Consider the following 14,227-nt stretch of genomic DNA (forward strand, 5'->3'; position numbering starts at 1 on the left):
AGTAGATAAATAAAATACTGAATGAATTACTGACACTGCTTGTTTAATAACCAGCTCCCTCAAGATGCCAAAAAAACATGGCCGTCTTTTTCAGTACCATAGACAATGAACACAATCATAGACTATTAAAGAAATCCAAAGATGATACAACATCTCCCCTTTTTAGAAACAAAAATGCTAAGATAAACTTAATACATTAACACAAGTATTACGGCTAATGACAATAAATTATGCAGCTAATTTTAAGTTAATATAAGTACACAACTAATACTTCTGTTTTGTTACAGTATACATTTATGTTAAACAGCAACATACATAACACCAACACAAAATAATACTTTCATGTTTTGTTACAATAAACTTAGGTTAAACAGCAACATTAACCACTATTTTTAAGTTTCATAACATAGCTATTACATTCTATGTACTTAAATAATTGTATTGCCTAGTTACTTGGTTTCAGCCCTACGTAAATAAATACTTGGGTTCAGTGATTTGTTACACTGCTGAAACCAAGTTTAGGTAGAGGTTTACATCAATTATTTCTATTTTAGTTAAGTTACCCTAGTAACACATATAGTCATTTAGATAAGCAGGACGCTTTACAGATCTTTTAAGTCTGGTATTATTTTGTTCAAATCCAGTTTCCTCCGAGCTACTAACATTAGAATTAGAAGGATTAACTTCAATGGATTCTGCAGAATCAACAATCTGATCCTCAACAGGATTTGTAATATCAGCAGAACCCTTACAATGCACCTCATCTAAAATTACATTTTCATTTGTGACATACCCTCCTACCGTTGGTGAAATAGTTTCAGTAGGTGCCAACTTCAAATGCCATCTATTTCTTCTAAATTTCCCTCTTTCAGTATTAATTATATATGATCTAGGTTCCTTACATTTTGATGCAACTGTTCCATATATTTTCAAATCAGTAACCCACACTCTATCATTAGTATTCAGTTCTGGCAGGTCCCTTGCTCTATGTCTCTTATTGTAATAACACCCATTTCTATGTTTCTTTTCCAACATCTTTTGTTTGAATTCTTGACCTAAGACTACTGGGTTATCAAGTTTACTAGATATAATAGGAAGGTTATCTCTAAGTTTTCGGTTAAACATTAATTCTGCTGGACTATAACCTATCTCAGAAGGGGTATTTCGATAGATTAGTAAAGCTAGATAAATATCCTTATTTTTTGTTAGAAGAGACTTTGCAATCTTTACTCCGGATTCGGCTAGACCGTTACTTTGTGCATAGTAGGGACTACTAGTTATAGACTGAAACCCATACTCTTTGGCAAAATTATTAAACTTTGTTCTAAATTGTGTACCACAATCTGACCTTACTACCTCTGGAATTCCATACCTAGAAAACATTTCTTTGCATTTAACTATTACACAGTCTTCAGTCAAATCATGTAGTTTAAATATTTCCAGATATCTAGAGTAATAGTCAACTGCAACTAAATACCAATGGTTTGAAAATTTAAATAAGTCAATTCCTATTTTCTGCCAGGGTCTATCTGGTGGTGGGTCTAGTACCATGGTCTCTTTATAATTTTGTGATGTTTCTATACAGTTTGAACAAGTCTTAACTTTTTCCTCAATTTGTTTTGATAGACCTAACCACCAAACTGACTGTTTTGCACGCTCCCTACACCTTGTAATTCCTAAATGTCCTTCATGAATTCTATCTAAGATTTCTTGTTGCATGTTGTCAGGTATTACAATTCTTGAATTAAACAAAAGAAATTCCCCTTCCACTGAGAAGTTGTCCCGATACTGATAATATGGTTTCAAATTACCTAACAGATGTTTTGCAGGCCACCCATGAACTGTAAAGTCTATAATTTGAGTGCATATGTTACAGTTTCTCTGACTGGATTTTATTTTGTATAGAATGTTCTCTGACACAGTTTCACTGACAAGTGAATTGATATTGAATTGTAACTCCTTTTCCTTATCTGAACTAAGATAAATTGGCAGTGGCTGTCTGGACAGGGCATCTGCTACTACCAATTCTTTCCCAGGGATATACTTTACTTCATAGTCAAAACGAGTCAACCTTAATCTAAATCTTAAGAGTCGCGGACTAAGGTCATCAAATGGTTTTGTTTGCAATATTTGCAGCAAAGGTTTGTGGTCAGTTTCTAGTATAATAGGAATACCTAATATATAATCTCTAAATTTCTCAGCTGACCATGTCAGAGCCAAGCATTCCTTTTCTATTTGTGCATAATGCTTTTCGGATTCTGTTAATGTTCTACTAGCATACATCACTACTGATCTTTGGCCTTTTTTGTCTTCTTGTAATAAAACTGCTCCTAGCCCAAAAGAACTACTATCTGCTGAAATAATTATTTTCATTTCCGGATCAAAATGTGCTAGAGTGGGTGACCTTAGTAAATTGTCCTTTATAGTTTGGAATGCTTGTCTCTGAAGGTAACCCCAAATAAATAGCCGGTCTTCTTTTAAAAGCTCATGTAATGGTGCAAGGATTTGAGACTTATTTTGAATGTACCTTCCTACAAAATTAACCATGCCTAAAAATTGTAGTAATTCTTTTTTATTAGACGGATTTTTAAATTCACTAATGGCTTTGATTCGGTCTGGATCTACTTTTATTCCTTCTTTGTTAACAATGTGTCCCAAATAACTTACCTCCTTTACCCCAAACACACATTTACTTTTATTAATTGTTATCCCTTCATTATGCAATCTTTTTAAAACTTCTCTAAGTACCTGATCATGGGATTCCTTAGTAGGTTCAAAAATCAGAATGTCATCGACATGTATTGCTACGTTTAGGTCTTTCAGCAGATTTGAGAACTTCATACTGAAATATTCAGGTGCGCAATTAAGTCCAAATGGTAAACGGTTGTATATATACCTTCCAAAAGGTGTAATAATGGTTGTCAGCTTTTTAGACTCCTCATCCAGACGAATTTGATGAAATCCTGAAGTAGCGTCGATTTTAGAGAAATAATTAGCACCTTTCAGTCTACTTAATGTATTTTGTACCTTAGGAATTGGATAAACTGGCCTCAAAATATTTTTGTTTACTTGTGTATAGTCACCGCAAATTCTCACTTTATCATTCTTGAGCACTACCACAATTGGTGACACAAAATCAGTAGGTTCCTCAATTGGACTAATAATACCTAATCTTTGCAATCTATCCAGTTCTTCCTTAACTTTGGGCAAAAGAGGTATTGATACACTGCGAGGTGTTGCCTGGACATATGACTTAGGATTATTAATTAATTTTATGTGAAACTCATCTTTGAAAACCCCTAACTCATCAAAGATTTTTGGGAATTCTTTTTCTACTAAAACATTTGAATGTGTGTCACTGATCTGACTTGAATTTGAGATAGCACAAACTTTTAGAATATTCATACTATCAATTGATGGCCTGCCTAATATTGCTGTACTAAGATCTTTGATTACATAGACTTTACCTTCATATATCCTGTCCTTATATTGTAATTTCAGTTGCACCGTTCCCAGTACATTCAATTTGGTCCCATCTGGCCCTTTTACACTATCACCTGATTTCACCAACGGTAGTTTGGCCTTCACTGCAACATTTTCTGGTATAGCACTTATATCTGCTCCTGTATCAATTAAAAAAAATATTTTATCCACAAATTTGTCTGAATTAAATATACAAACATTTAACGTATACTTCCCACCTTGTATCATACACACCTCATACTCATTTGAATCCTCTTTTATAATTTTAACTGCTTTAGACCGACACAATTTAGCAAAGTGTCCCACACGTTTACAATTGTAGCAAGTTGCTTTTTCCGCGGGACATTTTTCTCTTGGATGTCGCTCCTTCCCACAAAACCAGCAGTTTCCTGTCTTTTTTCTTTTTTCAATTTTCATGAGTTCTGTCACTTCACCCCTCATTTTCTTAGTTTCTTCCTGCTGTATTTCAGATTGTCTTCCCATTTGTATGGCTTCTTCTAATGTAAGATCTGGTTTGAGTAGCATCCTGTCGCTTAGACTTTTATCTGCAATACCAACGACAATTCTATCTCTGATAAGATCAGTCTTCAGAACGCCGTATTCACAGTGCTCGGCAAGTCGGTGTATTTCAGTGACAAATTCGTCAACCCTTTCGCCTTGTAGTTGCACCCTGGCGTTGAATTTGAATCTTTCATAGATTACATTTCGTTTGGGAGCGAAAAAATCATCAAATTTTTTCAATAGCTTAAGGTAGCACATGGCGTCCTCCCCAAACTGCAATATTACGTCTTCTGCCCTTTCTCCCATGCAATAAATGAGGCAATTTATCTTTTCTTCGTCGACGTTGTTGTTTTGACCTGTTAAACTCATGTACCTCATAAATCTGGTTTTATACTTCGGCCATTCTTCCGGCACAAAACTGAAAATTCCGGGTGGCGTCACCTTGGCTTGGTGGCCTCTTCCACCCTGCTCTGCCTCCTTCATGTCTGATTTATGTTTTTTCTCCATTTATTACTTTTACCGCTGCCACCATGTGATAAGAGGCAGTAGATAAATAAAATACTGAATGAATTACTGACACTGCTTGTTTAAATAACCAGCTCCCTCAAGATGCCAAAAAAACATGGCCGTCTTTTTCAGTACCATAGACAATGAACACAATCATAGACTATTAAAGAAATCCAAAGATGATACAACAGTTTCATTCCATACAACGAAAATGGAAAATGTTTTTTTCCAGCCAAACTATTGGTTTTAGAGAAAAACTTGTGCAGCATTTATTCATCAGAATAACGTAACCTATCGATAGGCAATTTTTTCATATAGAAATTGTGAAAAAAATCGCTATGTCCATAAATCGCAATTTCGATCCATAGTGCGAGGTCAGAAATTGTGTTCCACGGATTTCTCTCTACACCGTCGTTAAGGCATTCATTGACTGGACTAAATAATGACTGATCTGCATTAATAAAAAGTGTTAATCTAAACTTCTGCCGCTAGAGAGCAACACTAGCGCATACAGTAAAGAGCTTTTTGACAAGTCGTTCAAAGGGTTAGGGGTCGACAAGTTCTTTATTTTCGATTGCTCAGGGTTGCGTAGCCCTAGCCCGCAATAAATAAAGTGGGTGCGCGTAGGTGGTTCGGGTAAACTGGTACTTGGTAGGTATCTATGAAGTAATAGGCCAACTTAATACCACAAAATATGCAACGTAATATATGATCACTTATCTGGACCTCGTTGGCTTGATGTCACGGAGGTAAAAGCTCAAATTGTACCTTGAGTACTATCCTACAATGCTACAATTTACATACAAAGTTACTGTAGAGAACAGTTTCAAGATTGATGATTTGGGATATCTTAGAATCAAAAAGGATTTCGTCTTATAAATAGGTTTATTTATTTTACAAAATATTGCATCTCATATGCGTTACTAAAATCCACGAACATTACGTAGCAGACACGTTTTCTAATCGGGCCATTAACTCCTGGTGATGTTTCTTCAATGCTGTAAGTCTCACTGTATTTAATGCATTCCGGGCTACTAACGCTTCTAACATAGGTCTTGACATCTGTAATGTAAAACATTATTCAATGTATTTTAAAACAGTTAATCTTTTAGTAATATTCAATGTATCGTCGAAATTTAACCAAAACGTTAAATCAATACACCAGTACGGCTAGCACGAAAACCTCTCGAGTTCGAATCGTTTGCGTATTCGAATCGCCATCAAAAGATTTAGTACGAAAACTAAACAGCGCACTTGTGAACGTGTCGTAAAGTGAACTTATAAGAAATGTTTGCACGAAACTTATTTTGAGAGTCAAAATTGTCACGTTTTCGTTTAATTCGAAGATTGACTATCGAATTTTGTCGAATACGCAAACGATTCGAACTCGGAAAGATTTTCGTGCTAGCCGTACAGGTGCTCCCTAATGGGATATCAAGAGCAGAACAGGCAACCCGCCCAGTATTATAAGCCAAATATCCCGCCCTCACAAGTTTTCATATTTAATTAACGAACCTTTTCAACTATGTGCCCGATTGCAATAGTTCTGACAGCCGCATTATGTTGTTTGTTTATAATATCGTCACTATCATCGTATCCAACTTCAGTGTTGTACGATTCATCCTCTTCTTCTTTAAGTATTGCTGGTAATTGCGTTAATATCTGTAAAATGTTATGATAAAGTTATTATAAAGAGCGCTTTCACATTAGGGTGTTAGAAACGCGACAGCAGCGCGGCAGCGGCGTTTTTATAATGTGAAGGCATGCATCCACGCGTCTGTCGCGCTGCTACATGGCGAAGCGCTCATAAAATTAATAATTTTCTACGTTTGAAGTTAATTCATCTGAAAGCTTCATATGACTCACTACAAAAAAAACAACTGTCTTTGTCAAACAGCGGGCGCGTGAGGTTGGTGATGGTGAGACGTTCTGTAAAAAATCTGCAATACAGTTTATTTCACACGTACTGCGCCGTGCTAACGATATCAGCACTTACTCCATTTTTAGACAAAACTGAATTCTTTCAGATGAGCTGACGGGCGTTTTTTAAAACAGCAAAAAATTTGGAGTTATTGCTAAATACTTATGAAATGTGTTGAGTCTAAATACTTAATGAAATGTGCACAACCATAAAATTCACAGTCTAATCATATCGTAATGGTATGACATCGCCATGTCGATATCACGCCACACGGTGGGCTGATATTAGAGCTTCATAGACTTAGCGTCGCTCAAAAATCAAGTGCCTAATTTTGAAAAAATAAATACGCTAATGTGTTCCTTTACCAAAAAGGACTATTTTATGTTATGTAACGTTTCTTGATAAAGTTATTATTTAATAAGTTATTGACAATTTCCTTTTTTTTTGTATGGAGCTCAACATTTATTTTTATTTTATTCGTTATTCTTAAGCTTTCTTAAGAAATTGACTTTTGTATTATGTAATGCAACATATCGATAGTGGAAGTATCAATTAATGTAAGGGACATTTTGGCCAAAATGAGTTATATATACCAACGCATTCAGAATTTTCGGCTCTATCGATTGGTATACTTGAAATGTTGATATCTTTAAAAAAATGTCCCTTACCTTAAACATTTTTAGTCGTCTGAATACGACTTTTGGGGAAACAAATGATTTAAAGGACGTAAATTCCTTTTAATAATACAATTCAGCCCTTACCCTAAACTGTTGGTTTTAACTTTTTAACTCATTGAACCTTACTTCATTTAAAACTTTTTGATTTATTATAATTAGGCCTTTACGTTAATATGCATATAGGATATCAATTACTTTTTTTGGTGGTGATATGCATTTAATGCCTCCCACTCCTACTACACTTATGAACACTAAGTTGTCTTGTTTCTATCTTTTTTCTGTTCATTTTTACGCAGTTGGGTTTTTGACCGAGGGGCTGAAGGCTCTTCAGAAGCTGTTCAATCCCGTCATCCTCGAAGGAAAAACGCCTACGGTATGGCACAGAAGTGTGGTGACACTCTTCTTCAAAAAAGGCGACAAACCTTGTTGAAGAATTATAGACCCATCTCACTTCCGAGCCATGTCTACAAGCTGTTTTCGAGAGTCATTACGAATCGTCTCGCTCGTAAGCTCGATGACTTCCAGCCTCTCAACAAGCCGGTTTCCGAAAAGGCTTTAGTACACCACATACATACGCCACGGCAGATTATACAGAAGACCGAGGAGTATAGTCAGTCACTTTGCCTGGCGTTTGTGGACTATGAGAAAGCTTCGATCGAGACCTGGGCAGTACCTACTACAGTTTCTCCAACGGTGTCAAATTGACTACCTATATCGATACATCGAAATTTTGAATGCCACAATGTAGTTCCGTCTCCAGGATCAAGACTCGAAACCAGTTGCAGCAGCAGACAGGGGGAACTGAAAACTCCGAAACTGTTTCTGGACTGGAACGGATTCGGCATAAATATCAACGGTGAGTAAATAACCCACCTTTGATTCGCAAACGATATCATAGCCATGGCTGAGACCGTGGAAGATCTAGGCACAATGCACAATGGCCTGAGTCGAGCCTCTCAACAAGGGGGTCTTAAAATGAAACATGGACAAGACAAAAGCATGTCAAATGTCCGTGTTGCACCCACTCCTCTAAAGGTTGGATACTCTACACTCGGCAGTTGTTGACACTTATATATACCTAGTACAAACAGTCCAGTTAGGCTGGTTATAGTGTCACGCGGACCGTCCAGTGCGGATCCGCTTCACACAGCCGATCTGTAAACTTCGAGGAAGCGTTTTAGAGTAATGCGGTCCGCAGGAATCGCTCGCTCCCTATCAGTTCATACAGATTGGCTGTGCGGAGCGATCCGCACTGACGGTCTGCGTGACACTAAAACCAGCCTTAGGTAGGTCTAACTTCGAGGAAGAGGTCAATCGTCGAATCCAACTCGGCTGGCAACGTTCAGGAAGCTTCGTGATATTCTCACGTCTGAAATATCACACTGTCTCAAGACAAAAGTCTTTTATAACTTATGGATCTGAGACGTGGTCGCTTACTGTGGGCCTCATAAGAAGACTCAAGGTCAAAGGCGATGGAGCGTGCTATGCTCGTAGTGATTGAACCAGAAATGACGTGATCCGCAGGAGAACCAAAGTGACTGACATAGTCCGCAGAATCGCTAAAATCAAGTGGCAGTGGATGGAGCTCGTAGCTTGCAAAGCTGATGGCCGCTGGGGCAGAAAAATTCTTGAGTGGCGACCACGAGCTGGAAGACGTAATGTGCTGCAGACCCCCACTAGGTCGACCGACGATCTGGTGAAGGTTGTAGGAGGTGCCTGGATGCGGGCGGCGCAGGACCGGTTGTTGTGGAAATCCTTGGGGGAAGACCTTTGTCCAGCAGTGGACGTCATTCGGCTAAAACGAACGAACGATGATTGAAAAAAAAAACTTAACTGCGTAAAAATGAACAGAAAAAGATAGAAACAAGACAACTTGTTCACAAATGCAGACGTAGGCATCATCAGTGACTAAATGTTTTGTTGGTGATGTGTATTTGATGCCTCCAACTGCATTTGTGAACACTAAGTTGTCTTGTTTCTATCTCTTCTCTTCGTTTTGTTAATGAATACTCGAATGCAACCTCTACTTACATCAGGTTTCAATGTTAAAATTGTCAAGTTACAATAATATTACTGTCGTGTTTATTCTTAAATGTACCTTACAACATACATGACATTCCATACTGTGAAATTTCAACATTGTAAGGTACAGTCAAGCTCGGTTTTTTAATGTAAGGGACATGCTATCTTTTAAACTACCCATTTTTCGAAAATTTGGCGTTTATATTATGAAAGAACAGAAAATTCTAAGAAACTTTGCCATAGAAACTATTTAAATCGTAACATCACATAAAAAGATATTAAGGTATAAAGAAAAAAAAAATCGTTTTTTGGCTCTCCTGAAAAGTCGTGTTTTGTCCCTTACAGTAATTGATATTTCCACTATCGATATAAGCTATGTTATCACCAAGTGTCGCATTTCGGAAATCTTCGGAACATTGTCATTTTGGACTTTAAAATAAAAAAAAATAAAAATTTAAATAACTGCCAAATTTTGTAAAAATAACTACGCCAATGTGTTCCTTTGCCAAAAAGAAATATTTTATGTTATGTAACTTTTCTTGATAAAGTTATTATTTAATAAGTTATTGACAATAATTACTTTTTTTTTGTATGGAGCTCAACATTTATTTTTATTTTATTCGTTATTCTTAAGCTTTCTTAAGAAATTGACTTTTGTATTATGTAATGCAACATATAAGCTATGTTATCACCAAGTGTCGCATTTCGGAAATCTTCGGAACATTGTCATTTTGGACTTTAAAATAATAAAAAATTAAAAATTTAAATAACTGCCAAATTTTGTAAAAATAGCTACGCCAATGTGTTCCTTTGCTAAAAAGAAATATTTTATGTTATGTAACTTTTCTTGATAAAGTTATTATTTAATAAGTTATTGACAATAATTACTTTTTTTTTGTATGGAGCTCAACATTTATTTTTATTTTATTCGTTATTCTTAAGCTTTCTTAAGACATTGCTTTTTTATTATGTAATGCATTATAAAAGCTATATTATCACCAAGGGACGAATCCCGGAAACCCTCGGAACATTGTCATTTTCGACTTCAAAATAAAAAAAAAAACGAAAAAAAAATTACTGCAATGTTATGTACTTTCTTCCGTACTACCCTAACGAGGTGAAGAACTAAGCACGTTTTTTTATAGTGGTGTTTCCAGGAGGCCTAATCCACTTGTAAGATTATTAAAATATGTTTTATGGAAATTAAGCCAGTGTGAAGTTAAGTTTATTGGTTATTCAGAGTCAGTTTCTGAACCGTGAAATAGGCTAATGTCTACAAAAGTAAAGCTTTCTTTCAGTATCAGTATCAGCCTCATCATCAAATTGATCATTTGATCAAACTTTTTGCTGCTGTTGATAAAACTTTGTGTTTTCTATGAAGTTTATATTATTATCTATATCTGAGAATCAGATTTTAAAAATAAATTGTGTAAAATATCTTCATTAGTTGCTCTCCTGCAAAATTCGAGCGTGGTTTAGTACTTTCTGATTGGAAGTAAATATCTTTTCCGTGAGCAATAATTTTGTATGCTTGCAGGCATATACGTATGTAGAGCTCCATGTACGTAGTATAGTTTGTTCTGCGAAACAAAATTTGCGAAAATGATGATTCTAGCGTTTTAGGGCTACTTGTAGGTAAGTGCCCAAATGAACGTTCGGTTTGATGTCTCCAGATAAAATGGATAAGGGAAAATAAGGTTTCTAGCTCCACTTTTTACTATCGACTCATTTCTTTTTCGAATTTATGAAGGAGACCCATTTTTTTTAATTCAAAATAAGCTGCATTTAATTATTGTCGACCTATTTTAATGTTAACAATGAAAAAAACTTAATGGACGCGTAAATTGAAAATTTAATAGATCTTAATAAAATTCTGGAAGCAAAACAATCTCGTAATAACTGATTCTCACTTGATAGATACACAAATAATATCGTTGATAAATGGCAGCTCTGCACAAGCAGCGCTGTGATATTTGCAAAGCCATATCAACAGAAATGAATAATTTAGACGTAATTGCCATCAAGAAAGGTTTTCAACACTACCAAAAAGTCCACTATAAATGATCAATTTCATGTCTAGGCTGATACTGAGAAAGAAAGCTTTACTTTTGTAGATTCAGAAAGTGGCTCTTGAGTCTAACCAATAAACTTAACTTCAAACTGGCTTAATTTCCATAACACAAATATTATATTATAGTAACCTTAGTAATCATGTGGATTAGGCCTCCTGGGAACACCACTATAAAAAACGTGCTTAGTTCTTCACCTTGTTAGGGTAGTACGGAAGAAAGTACATAACATTGCAGTTTTCTTTTTCGTTTTTTTTTATTTTAAAGTCGAAAATGACAATGTTCCGAGGGTTTCCGGGATTCGTCCCTTAGTGATAATATAGCTTATATGATGCATTACATAATACAAAAAGCAATTTCTTAAGAAAGCTTAAGAATAACGAATAAAATAATAATAAATGTTGAGCTCCATACAAAAAAAAGTAATTATTGTCAATAACTTATTAAATAATAACTTTATCAAGAAAAGTTACATAACATCAAATATTTCTTTTTGGCAAAGGAACACATTGGCGAAGTTATTTTTACAAAATTTGGCAGTGATTTAAATTTTTTTTATTTTTTTATTTTAAAGTCCAAAATGACAATGTTCCGAAGATTTCCGAAATGCGACACTTGGTGATAACATAGCTTATATGTTGCATTACATAATACAAAAGTCAATTTCTTAAGAAAGCTTAAGAATAACGAATAAAATAAAAATAAATGTTGAGCTCCATACAAAAAAAAAAGGAAATTGTCAATAACTTATTAAATAATAACTTTATCAAGAAACGTTACATAACATAAAATATTCCTTTTTGGTAAAGGAACACATTGGCATATTTATTTTTTCATAATTCGGCACTTGATTTTTGAGCGACGCTAAGTCTATGAAGCTCTAATATCAGCCCACCGTGCGCCATATCTCGCGCCCGCTTTTTGACTCTTTGGTCAATGGTTTCTTTTGTTTTAGACTTATTTATTTGTACTTACTTGAAAGTTGTTTGCAATTAAAGAGTCATTATTATTAATTATTTCCATTTCTATTTCCTTTCTACTTTGGGATGAACCTTCATTGACAGATTGGAAACAAGTTATCTGAATCTGAAATAACAATAAATTATTATTTTGTGGTATTTACCCGACTGCGCCAGAAGGAATTCGAATTTAGGCGCCATGTCTTTTCTTTTCTATGATGGCATGCACGGCTTGTGCGTCAGCCACAACGAGGTAAGGTAGGGAAACGTATAGGAAAGTAAAAATGGAAAACGGAAAAAAGGGTGCAAAGGATCAGGAAAGTGAAGATGATGTCTTCTAAAAAAAATTTTTTTTCTCAAAACCTATCGAGTAGGGTATCAAAATAAAGGGCTTTTTAAGTAGCTTACAAAAATGCTTATTTATCTAAAAAAATAAAAATATTATTGAATAAACAAAAAACCCAACTGCGTCAAATACATATCACCAACAAAAGAATTAGTCATTGATGCCTCCGATTGCATTTGTGAACACTGTTTTTATCTTTTTAGTTCATTTTTACGCAGTTGGGTTTTTTTACCAATAATATTTTTTTACTGAGTATTTTATTTATAGTTCAAGCTGGTTGTTTTTAAAATTAGCTGCTGCTTTGCATTTTTCTAAGCCCGTCTGTTTCGCTCCATAAAGCGATCGTGAGATTGTACACTTCAGTTAGAGATGTTAATTTAAGATATTGCTATCTTCCTGAAATTAAATACTAATACCATGACATAAAATCATAAAAGTAAGGTGATAAATTACCGATGGAGCTTTTGTGGACTGTTCAGTCAAAAATACGGCAAATATAATGCCAACAAAACTGGAGTCCATTCGTTGATACATTGACTGAGTTGCAAGGTCTGTAAGTAAAAAAAAATATATTTTTCAAATTCAATTTTTTGTTGCAAATAATGAAATAGCACAAGTAAAATTATATTGTATAAGAGACTACTTTCTAGAACTATACAAACACTTCACCAGGATAATATTATTTATGATATCAGTGTGAATGGTGCAGTGGATTTATTTACAGTGGAATTTATTTTGTCACAGCACATATCGTCATAATTTATAGCCTATAATTTTTTTTATTTATAAAGCTTGTATTATATGTATACATATATTTTAATTTTTACCCTTTTTTTCATTTAGTTATAGTTCAGTTTAGTAGTTATTTGTTAACATTTTGTTGTAAAACTTATATGCACATAGAACGGTGTACATAAGGCGGACTATTGTTAGATTTGAATAAAAATAAGCCTATATGATATTCTGGGTTATAACTAATAATACTGTATAGTTTCATCAAAATCCGTTCAGTCGTTTTAGTATGAAAGAGTAACAAACATGTTAACTTACCAACATGTGAAGGCCAAACTGTAATATGTGGATGGGAATGATACCATCCAACTACCCTTAGAGGTCTGCCCACTTCAGCTGCCAACTCTTCTGCTCTTAGTGTTGCCTGTACAAGCTGCTCTTCAGATATTTCTACACGATCAGGTTTCTTGTCTAATCTTCGCAGAATTACTGAAGATACTATTGAAACAAGACTTCCATCATCATGAACCTGTAATCAGTTTTGATAAAGTTAGTGTATAATACCTATAAATGAGTAGGTACATTATTCTACAGACATTATTTTATCAATGTGAAATAGGTAGAAAGATCTGTTTTTGCCCTAAAATGTTTGCTTCATCATAAACATGTAATAATAATATACTACCTCTCCAATAAGCAATCCCATAATTTCTTCTTTTTCAGTTGATAAAGCATGTTGTGTACATACTAAAGCCACATCGGTGGATAGGAGAACTTTACTAAGCATCGTTTTTTTATACTTTTTGGATTACGTAACTATTTACTAAATAGGACAGGAACTGTGTTAACAAAAATGTCTAAGAATAGGCAGGTGCAACAATAAAAACTAAACCAATTAGATATTTTTATTAGCGAAGGAAGCAAAAGTGAGCCAAGAGATTATAATATTGTTTATTTTTGTCAGAGTGACACTGACAACGTGATTTGACAGATGACAGAAGGCTTCTTCT

General features: G+C 34.8%; 1 protein-coding gene and 1 long non-coding RNA gene across 2 annotated transcripts; both read right to left on the reverse strand.

Annotated features, from left to right (window-relative positions):
* Nucleotides 1-22: 22 nt before the first annotated feature.
* LOC135071868 (uncharacterized) lies at nucleotides 23-4,674 on the reverse strand. The gene is made up of 2 exons (XR_010257338.1): nucleotides 3,718-4,674; nucleotides 23-3,623 (listed from the first exon to the last, which is right to left on the reverse strand). It is a non-coding gene; the product is annotated as an uncharacterized LOC135071868 (long non-coding RNA).
* A 683-nt stretch (nucleotides 4,675-5,357) lies between these two features.
* On the reverse strand, nucleotides 5,358-14,156 carry LOC135071862 (lys-63-specific deubiquitinase BRCC36-like). The gene is made up of 6 exons (XM_063965709.1): nucleotides 13,903-14,156; nucleotides 13,536-13,746; nucleotides 12,939-13,036; nucleotides 12,156-12,266; nucleotides 6,007-6,153; nucleotides 5,358-5,553 (listed from the first exon to the last, which is right to left on the reverse strand). The coding sequence occupies exons 1-6, from the start codon at nucleotides 14,002-14,004 to the stop codon at nucleotides 5,431-5,433; spliced, it is 792 nt and encodes a 263-aa protein (XP_063821779.1). The 5' UTR covers nucleotides 14,005-14,156; the 3' UTR covers nucleotides 5,358-5,430.
* Nucleotides 14,157-14,227: the final 71 nt, after the last annotated feature.

This window comes from Ostrinia nubilalis, chromosome 5, assembly GCF_963855985.1.
Source record: "Ostrinia nubilalis chromosome 5, ilOstNubi1.1, whole genome shotgun sequence".
In the NCBI taxonomy this organism is placed as follows: Eukaryota; Metazoa; Arthropoda; class Insecta; order Lepidoptera; family Crambidae; genus Ostrinia; species Ostrinia nubilalis.

Bases quoted from the DNA above. Each gene is read 5' to 3' on its own strand.
- LOC135071862 (XM_063965709.1), bottom strand. From the start codon at position 14,004: ATGCTTAGTAAAGTTCTCCTATCCACCGATGTGGCTTTAGTATGTACA. The intron at 13,037-13,535 runs GTAAGTTAACAT...TTTTACTTACAG, and splicing joins AGTTTGGCCTTCACATGTTG to ACCTTGCAACTCAGTCAATG. The intron at 6,154-12,155 runs GTAAGTACAAAT...AACATTTTACAG, and splicing joins TAATTGCAAACAACTTTCAA to ATATTAACGCAATTACCAGC.